This window comes from Hyposmocoma kahamanoa, unplaced genomic scaffold (assembly GCF_003589595.1).
Source record: "Hyposmocoma kahamanoa isolate Upper Pololo Valley unplaced genomic scaffold, ASM358959v1 62, whole genome shotgun sequence".
Lineage (NCBI taxonomy): Eukaryota > Metazoa > Arthropoda > Insecta > Lepidoptera > Cosmopterigidae > Hyposmocoma > Hyposmocoma kahamanoa.
Window position 1 is genome coordinate 16,913,959 of NW_020653850.1, and position 9,663 is coordinate 16,923,621.

General features: G+C 34.1%; 2 protein-coding genes across 2 annotated transcripts in view; both read right to left on the minus strand.

The window, feature by feature from the left end:
• The window catches only part of LOC113229820 (circadian clock-controlled protein-like), an 8,740-nt gene extending 8,017 nt beyond the window's left edge, over window positions 1-723 (minus strand). The window contains exon 1 of the mRNA XM_026463499.1: window positions 635-723. Within this exon, the coding sequence (XP_026319284.1) occupies window positions 635-704 (70 nt within the window). The 5' untranslated portion in view covers window positions 705-723. The remainder of the gene's footprint in view (window positions 1-634) is intronic.
• Window positions 724-3,495: 2,772 nt separating this feature from the next.
• LOC113229690 (circadian clock-controlled protein-like) lies at window positions 3,496-9,265 on the minus strand. The gene is made up of 5 exons (XM_026463371.1): window positions 9,136-9,265; window positions 8,511-8,730; window positions 7,095-7,225; window positions 4,529-4,684; window positions 3,496-3,711 (listed from the first exon to the last, which is right to left on the minus strand). Exons 1-5 carry the CDS (start codon window positions 9,203-9,205, stop codon window positions 3,557-3,559), a joined length of 732 nt encoding a protein of 243 aa, XP_026319156.1. The 5' UTR covers window positions 9,206-9,265; the 3' UTR covers window positions 3,496-3,556.
• Window positions 9,266-9,663: the final 398 nt, after the last annotated feature.

Genomic DNA, 9,663 nt, shown 5'->3' on the forward strand with positions numbered 1-9,663 from the left:
GGAGTAATTTCACAAAAAATAATTGAATATCAATTCAATAAAAAAAAATTTAATTATTACATTAGTTTAATAATTCTTTAGTAAAAAATACTTTCTTAAATGTATCTGTACTATTTATTTAATATTTCTATTTATGCATTTAATTGGACATATTATTCTTATCTTCTAAATATTCATGAAGCGTATAGTAACATTTAGCTATTAAAAGTGTTTTTAAAGCTCTTATTAATTTTGTTTCGCGTTTTTTTTTCCTTTATTAATTTAGGTAATTTATTGTAAATTTTTATCGTCGTAACAAATGGAATGGACGAATGTAATGTCAATTTTGAAGTTGGTGGTATTAATCTATTTGATGGAACAATTTAAAAAATTAAAAAATGTTTTACTAAAATCGTTAAGGTTTTTAGTATGCGTGATGAATTAAATTATTAATTACTACGAAAAAATATCCATTTTTAATTAAATTTACACCTACTAAATGAATATAAAATAGAAATAAAAGCACCAAAGCGATTTTAGTGCTCAGCAGCAAATCTATCAAGTATGGTCGTCAACCCATTTATACGTCCCATTGCTGAAATTGAAAGTGATTATAATTAGTTACATAATACAATATAATTTTGAATAAAAATACCTGCATCTCCCTGTACGTACGCCACGAATGTAATTACACCGGCCAAGATACTAAATATTTTTATATCCATTTTTGTTTTAATAACGCACTTGCGACTTATTTCAATGTCGATCTAATCAGAATGCTTCTATCCGATTACAATGGATCCTTATATTGCGCAAGCGTATATATACGAACTTAGCGTCACCTGTTCCACTGTCATTGTTTGTACCGGACACTTGAGTTCCGAAATTTTTTGCTGAAAATTAGAATTACAGGGCTATTTTTTCATTTCATTTGTATAGATTTGTAAACTGCCTCGGGGCCGAACGGTTACCATCTTGAGCTGCCATGCAGTTTCGGTTTAGATTTCCCGGGACAGGAAAAGTATTTGTATGGCCTATATTTGTTGATTTTTATTTGATTAGACTTTTTTATAATACCAAGTGACGGGACGAGCATGTCGTGCGCCTGGTGGTAAGCGACAATAATCACTGGTGGTAAGCGACACGCCTATTCATGATACTTGCTATTCAGAGCTCTCAATCGCAAAGATCTTATGGGCACTGCCACTGCGCCCGTCACCCTGAGACATAAGTTGACAAGTCCCATGTACCTGTAATTTCACCAGCACCTTACTCTTCTAAACCGGAACACTGTAATGCTTACATCATTGCTTGACGGCAGAAATAGGTAAGGTAACAGTAATTCCCTGGAAGAATTCTTTCATAAGGAGCTCCACTGCTTGTGTACTAATTTGAGTAATTTGGTATCAATGAAAATATCTTTGCTGTCTTGATTATTGTTATTCAGATATTACTATTTTTTCCATATTCAGATTCGGTTTCTGTTGATATACGAAACAGCCATTTACGAGGTTAAAACAATCGTCAAAAAAAAAAACCGTGGTAGCGTAATGGTCTACGGCTTCTCAAGCAGAAGCCGTGGTTTCGAATCCAGACTCGCATCTCTGAGTTTTTAGGAATTGATGTGCGAAAAGGTCCAAGTTCAAGTCCCCAACGTGGCGGACTACGGCGAAGACCCTCGCCTGGGTTGATGATGACAAAAGTTTATTCCCCAGCTTGTGTACTTGGATTACGAGAATTCCCGGTATGACCCATTTAACCTTTTCAGGCTTTCTATCTCATATGGATTTCGCAAAAATGATAACTAATTTTATATGATTATTATTTATATAAATTAGAATCAAATATTCTCCTTAAATATTTGTTAAATTGTTATAATAGCGGTTGGACATTGAAATGTTTTTATTCACTAGTAATAGAGCTCCTTTGATTGAATGAGTTCATCAGGGGAAGTACTGCCACCTCGACCATTTCTGCCGCTAAGCAGTAATATGAGCATTACTTATAAGGGACTTGTCAACATATGTCTCAAGGAGACTGGTACCGCGAGGTAAAAGATTTTCGAGATAATTGCTTATTTGATGCCGGGTGTACAATAGTGTTGGGTTACTCATAAACGAGGCAACTCGTTTGTACCAGAATAGAATAGAATAGAATAGAATAGAATAGAATCGTTTATTTCATGTTATCAATGTCACAATATTGCAATTGGAAATACAATGTCAAGGGATAACTATGATCGTCAGTAATAAAATTATAATAATAATAATGAATATAAAATAAAGTAGTATAACTACTGCTTGTCGAACAAAATAAAATTAAAATTGTTTCAAAAGAAACTCATCGACACTGTACAATTCAATATCCAATAAAAGGTTTTTTAGTCGGGTACAAAACGTTTCATCGTTTCTAACACTTTTCAGCATAACATAACCACTTGCTTGGTTACTTTGTCAGTTGTGACAAAGTAACCAAGTACTAAATTAATGTTTTTATGACATGAGGTTGCCACATGTCATAAAAATATCCCACCTCACACCTCACCTCATGTCATAACATGCTTCGAATTCAACCAATGCAACAATGATTGATCCTGCACTGCCCGCTTTTTAGCTGATTTTACATCATATGTTCATACTTAATAAAATTAGCATTTATTTATACTGTATCATAACACCTAAGTTATTCAATTGGAAAAATCTTAACACCTCGATTTAGAAATTGTTAAAAATGCACCAATGCCATCTAGCGGTGTGCTTCGGAACTATAGTGTGTAGATGCGTGGTATGTGACTATAATTGCAAATTTGTAATTATAGTTCAATATACGATTGTTTGCGTTAATATTATATTAGACATGACTGGTTGATGACTTTACCATCTTAGTCAGTAAAGTTGTGACCATAAGACCTGTAAAGGACCCGAACCGTTTGGTTTGTTTAAAAAAACAAATTACTATATGCGATTTAGCTCTGTGAACGTAGTTTAATTACTGATAAAGTGAAAATTAAAAAAGTGTTTTTCGCAAATATAAAGAATTAAATGATATCGAACTGTTAAATTTCAGCTGTTTTTCTATCCTAAGGTTGCCTGGAAGAAATTGCTACTTAGTGATAAGGCCGCCCATTGTTTAGTTTATTCTGTGATCCTTACATTACTGTTCTGTGTTATCATAGTAATATTTAATGTGTAACTGAGAATATTCGTTCATTAATTAATTTCATTCATTTCGGTCATTTCGTTCATTGCGGTCATTTATTTAATTTCGTTCATTTCGTTCGTTGCGGTCATTTATTTCATTTCATTCATTTGTTTCATTTCGTTCATTTTGCTCTTTTTATTCAATTCGTTCACCTCGTTCATTTCGCGCATTTCGCTCATTTCGCTCATTTCACTCATTTAGCTCATATCGCTCATTTCGTTCATTGAATTCATTTATTAACTCAGAAATTCATTCACTCATTCATTCATTTCATTTATTCATTCGAAACATTTGAATAATATAGTCCATAATTAAAATCAACCATTTATTAATTGTCATCCAAAATAACATGAACAGATAATAAGATTTTTAGCTTCTAAACGTCTAAGGTAAGGTTTTCGGCAGGGACATTGTTGAAGAAATTTCGCACCGAAGAAACTATCTCTTCCAACATCGCTTTAACTACTGGGGGGCCGATTTCGTACACTACGTCGTTGCCATTGGAGGATATCAGCTCGCGGGCAGCACGACCTAGAAAAAGCAAATTTTTTATTACATATATAAATTATGTATAAAATAAAAGTAGTTTTTGAGTAATCACGCCAGTCATCACAACAGTTCAAGTTAACACAATTTTTGATCACCAGTTTGAAAGTTTCTTCAAATGTTCATACACAATTCAACTTCAAAAATCAGTGTGTACAAATCGATACCTCCAATTAACACTACGCCAACTTTATTTTTTGGTCAGTTTCTGTTATTTGTGTAAACAGCCATATTTATTTACTAATATTTATGCTCCTCGAATTTTGTGAAAAAAAAGAAATAACAAAATTCGAAGAACCAATAAAGTAATTTTGTGAAAAAATAAAGAAAACAAAAACATAATAAAAAAGACAGGTCCAATAATTAAGTTGGCATAGTGTTAATTAGAGGCATCGAAATGAGCCTGCGTACGGAATTCACTTAGTGCAGTTCTTTCAGAAAAAAGTTAAATAGCTCTTTTTTATATTTATTGGTTTAGTACAAGAATAGAAATAGGAGAGTTTTAGAGAAAATACACAAACAAAAAATACACAAACCGGAGTTCTACGAGTATTTTTAAATTAATATTCACTAGAATGCCTTGACTTAACCATGAACTGTTAAAAAAAACAAAATGATCTGCGGTTCATAAAACATATCATCAATATTATTATTATTAGACATAATTTGATTTTGGCACGCAAAGTTAGTAGAAACAAGACAAAACATCTTTTTATAAGTAGTTCACGTTAGCTAATAATAATGTATCGTGTTTAATGAACCCCACATGCAATGTCAGTAAAATTATTGAAGAATAAATTACCTAAGACTTCGTTTCCTTCGAATAAGTTTTCGAAAACTAAGTCAGCTTTGTCTTTTAGTTCGAAGGAATGTGTCCATTTCTTGATGTGCCAGTGTTTTTTGCCGTCTTTTCCAACTTTTTCACCCAAGTCAAATTCAGTGCTTATGACAAGTTTTCCTGGAATTAATAAATAATTTGTTAATACTTTCATTAATTAGTTATATTACGAAATTTATGGAATATTACAATGTTTTACTACCATGATATTCATTTATTTTTTGTGAAATTAATTAACTAGTTTTTATAATTATTAATACAATATCTAACACACTAAGAAATATTCCTTCGATCCGATTGGATTTGTTAATACGTGACCTAGAACTAAATTAACAATCAATCATGACAGTTTTATTCTAGTTGTAATTGGCGTTTAGCTACATAATTTTATGTGTGCTGTAACTGTATCTTTTACGCGAGAAAAGGGGGTGCACAAAAGGAAAAGGACCCGAAGGTTTTCCGGAGAGACTACGGGTTCGACGGTAAGACCAGGGAACCCCGGGCGTCGTGCCTTACAGTTCCGCCACCAATGAGGAGATTTGGTATTGGACTTTACAGTCGACGGGTTAGTGGTGGCACCCAATAGTTGTGCAATGCGTAACGGGAAGTGAGCGTGCCTCCAGCTCCGGTACCTATCTGGAAAATAGAGAGGGTACTGTACGTGCACCCGGGGCGGCTCACCCGAGGCACTAACCTCTCGAGAACCGGATGAAGTCAGAGTCAGTGTCAGAGGTCTGTGACAACCCTGTACACTGGCTGATCTGTGGTTAGAACCTGAACTTATAAGGTTCGCGCACAGGTTATGGTGTCCTTCACATATACTATAATCAAAACTAATGTAGAAATATACGGGGCTGTACCATTTGTAAGCCTGATTACCTATTATCATATTATACTATATTGTTTATGATAGCCATGTAAGACAAAGCTATATAGTTTCCATACTTATGCCTAATTTACTTTGTATTTTAATACAATTAACCGTTGTTTTTAATAAGAACTGTTATTTGTAACATGGTATCGTATCGTGTAAGTTTTTAATAATAACCGTTATTTGTAATATGGTAAACACATTGTATAAGTTATTTGCAGTATAATATTTGTTTTTTAATTGGCAACTCAGGGCTTATGAAAAGATTGTATTTGACATTGAGCGGAATAAACCAATTAAAATCTTGTTTATAAGCGTGATTTGATTTGTTAGATATTAAGTTAGTAAGTTATAGGATATAATCCTTTTTTCTTTCTTTCATCTTTCTTTTCCTTCACATTCTTTTTCTGAACATCTGGCGCACCCTGGGCAACAATCGGTGAGTACCTTACGCTGATTGACAAGTCCTTTCACCGCCATCTTTTGTTGAAACGTAGAAACCTACGTGTCAACAAAAGATGGTGAATTATTATGTGTATATAATAATTATTATATGTTAATACACCTATTAATAAACAGATATAAAGTATGAATGTAATATTATTATGTGGAGTCTACAATTTTGTTTTTTTAATCGTCTTCGAAATAGGAGGTTCTCAATTCGACTGTATTTTTTTGTGTATGTTATGCGATTACTCCGGCTTACTCCATTCCATTCCGGATTACTCCATTTGTGAACCGATGTTGATGATTCTTTTTTGCCGGAATGAGATTACCTCAGTTTTGGTCTCATTTAAATTTGGAGAAAATATTTCACGTGTAAGGGCGGAATTTAGCTTTTTTATGAAGTGACGGAACGACCAAGTCTTGCGGTCCGTAATACTTGCAGTGCCACTCAGATTTTTAAATCGCAAAGATCTGAGGCGCACTGCCACTGCGCTCGTCACCCTGGGCATAAGTTGATAAGTCCCATGTGCCTGTCATTTCACCAGCACCCTTACCCTTCAAAACCAGAATACAGTAATGCTCACATTGCTGCTTGGTGGCAGAAACAGGTAAGGTAGCAGTATTTCCCTGGACGAACTCTTTCACAAGAAGCTCTACTGCTACTTAAAGCTTTAATGCTTTCCTCTAAGACGAGCTTCGTGTGAGGTCAATGCTAGTTAGGGACTTTTTAATATGATGATATCAATAGTATCAAATTAGTTACGAATTTTTGAAATAATATCGATATATTATTTTATAGCTGTTCCGCGATGCGAACTAGCGGCGTAGTTCTTTTTTTGCAAACACTTCCATCTTAGCTATTCAGTCTAATTTTGACCAATCATAAAGTTGAAATGCTGCAAATGTGTGCAGCCCTAAACTCTAAACTTACGGAAGTTGTATAAAACTTTTTTTTTAATATTAAGTAACGGGATGAACACAGTCAGTAAAATTTAAAGCCTATTGGTAAGCAACATGCCAGTCAACGACAGTTGCAGTGTCACTCAGAGCTTTAAATCGCAAAGATCTGAGGAACACTGCCAGTGCGCCCGTGCACCCTGAGATAATTCCCATGTGCCTGTAACTACACCAGCACACTTGCCATACAAAACTGGGCCGCAGTAATGTTCACATTACTGATTGGTGGTAGAAATAGCTAAGGTAAAAACTTACTAAGTACGGCGTGTACGGGTCCTTTGCCGCGAATAGGGAGGATCAAGAGTTGTCCGTCCATCTCGTACTGTCCTTCAAGTTTACCGTCGCACTGGAATTTCACGAACAGCTTTCCCTTTTCTACGTCTCGTCTGTAAAATGAAATGTTTTTGTTAATTTCGAAAACAAATTACATTACACACACATCGAGTTCGTAGGTTTTCGCGATTGTTACATATAGCAAAAGAAAGTATTATTGATTAGTTAATCAATTATAAATATAATGTTGCTCTAAAGTTTAAATAGCAAAAATCTGAGGGGCATTATAATTGCACTAGTGGATAATTTCATAGACAATTTGCCGGTTTATTGACAGATGGACGTACGTACGTATGTACGCGTGCCAGTGTACCCATTAGGCTCAACTCACACTGGCGCAGAGCCGAAGCGTCGCGACGCGTCATGTTTTTCGCCTATAGCATATTCATCTCTATTTTCCCATTATTAAGGTACAAATTTGTGTTTTGCAAATACAGCTGCGCGCGTCGACGCGCGTCGCCAGGCGTTGTAGTTGAAAAACAGGACGCGACGCGACGCTTCGACTCTGCGCCAGTGTGAGTTGAGCCTTAGTGTATTTTAGAAAACAAAGGGCGACGCTCTGATGACGTATTATTACACAAGTAATTTTCTGCACTGTATTACTAAAAATCTATTCGACTTTCGGACTTTTAATTATTTTTTATCTTGTAGTAATCCATAATCTCAATTTTTGTAAATTGTTTTAAAAAAAAATTGTTTATTAATAGTTCTCGAAATGACAAAAATAAAGAAAATGCATTCTTCTTTTTATTGTTTTTAACCAGTATCACTATTAACAGCTGTTTTAATATATTTATGAAGGTATATGCTACAGATTTTATGAATTTGTTAGTTTATTTCAGTATCACAGTAAATTAATAATAATAATAATAATTTATTTCAGACTTTTTTGTCCACAAATTAATTTATTTCCAATCAAAAATGAAAAGAAAAGTTTAATTTCATCAAATTAAAAACAATATTTAAATTTGGATCTCAATTGACCGATTGGATTCGTCCTCCAGGACCCTTGTGGTATGATTCTTGTTTTTTGTTTTGAAATAAATGTATAAATTAATGATATTACTAAACAAAAAGTAATTTTAACAAATCAAAAATAATATTTAAATTTGGAACATTCCAATTGGGAGCGATTCGGTTCGGCCTCCAGGTTCCTTGTGTTTTGACCCTTGTCATATTTGGTACTCCGGTTCGTCCACCATAGCTATACAAGTACGGGGGACGTATTAAGAATTATATATTTTACAAGAAAACGTCATACTGTAATATTGTCTCTAGGATCTGCATTGTGAAAAAAAAAATGTTCATACTTTTATAATTGAAGTAAAAAATACTTACGAAGCCTTCTTAGCTACACATTTCCCTAGTCCTTCAACAGAAGCGTCAGTGACAATAAGCTTAAGTCCAGTTCTACTGGCGTCCACTTTCTTCAGGATTATTGGATCCAGAGGCTTTACGCCCAGCTCAGGTATGCCATTTGAAAACGCTGCGAAACCCGCTGCAACGTTCTCTTTGATGCATTTAGAGTCTTCTGCTTTGCATGGAGTTACGAACGACGCTGCAAAAAAAAATTGTTTTAAATTCAAATCCAAAATCCTGTAGAAGCAAACTTCGAAAAATGCAGAGACAGTATTTCAGCACTTTTCACTGCATGAATTTGTATTTTGAAAATAGTTTTTTATTATTTTTAAATTTTAATATAGTTAGTTTTCTCTACCTAATTTCGGTGGCAATGTTCTATCATTTAAGTATTCGAGTATATTATTGTGAAATATTAAATAATATTTCAGGATACTACATTTGAATATTAAATAGTACTTCGTGATGACATTCTATCACCTTGAATACATGCCACCGAAATTGAACAAAAAAAGCTAACCTGAAAAGCGATTTTAATGAAATAGAAAGTCACTGAAATCTAACTAAATTTATTATATAACTATATAATTTTGAATAAATATACCTGCATTGGCTTGTACATGGGCCACAGCCATAATCACACCGGCCAAGATACTAAACATTTTGATACGCATGTTAGTTGATAGTTACCACCAGCCTATTTCAGAGACGATCTAATCAGAATGCCTCTATCCACGTAAGATCTACCCTTTTATAGATCCTTAGAGAAGTCAATACAATGCCAAACCAGTTCCACTTATTGATTCATTGAAGTGCACACTTCGATTTCGAACGTTTTTGTTACGAAGCTTACGTAAGAAGTAACAAAGTTCAAATTAAATGTGAATTTCTGTTTCTGATGTAAACATACAGTGTGTTTAACCATAATTATAAAGCTATTTTATCTGAAGATTTTTTATTGTTTCACAGTTTTTGTGTGTCAAACTTGACATTGATAGGTCAAGTTGGGATATTTATAACGTGACCATAGATCCCGTTTTGTGCAGGACAGTCCTGTTTTTAAGCTTCGCGTCCCGCTGTCCCCACAATACTTAACAATGTCCCGCCGTGACAAAACAAGACATACGTGATA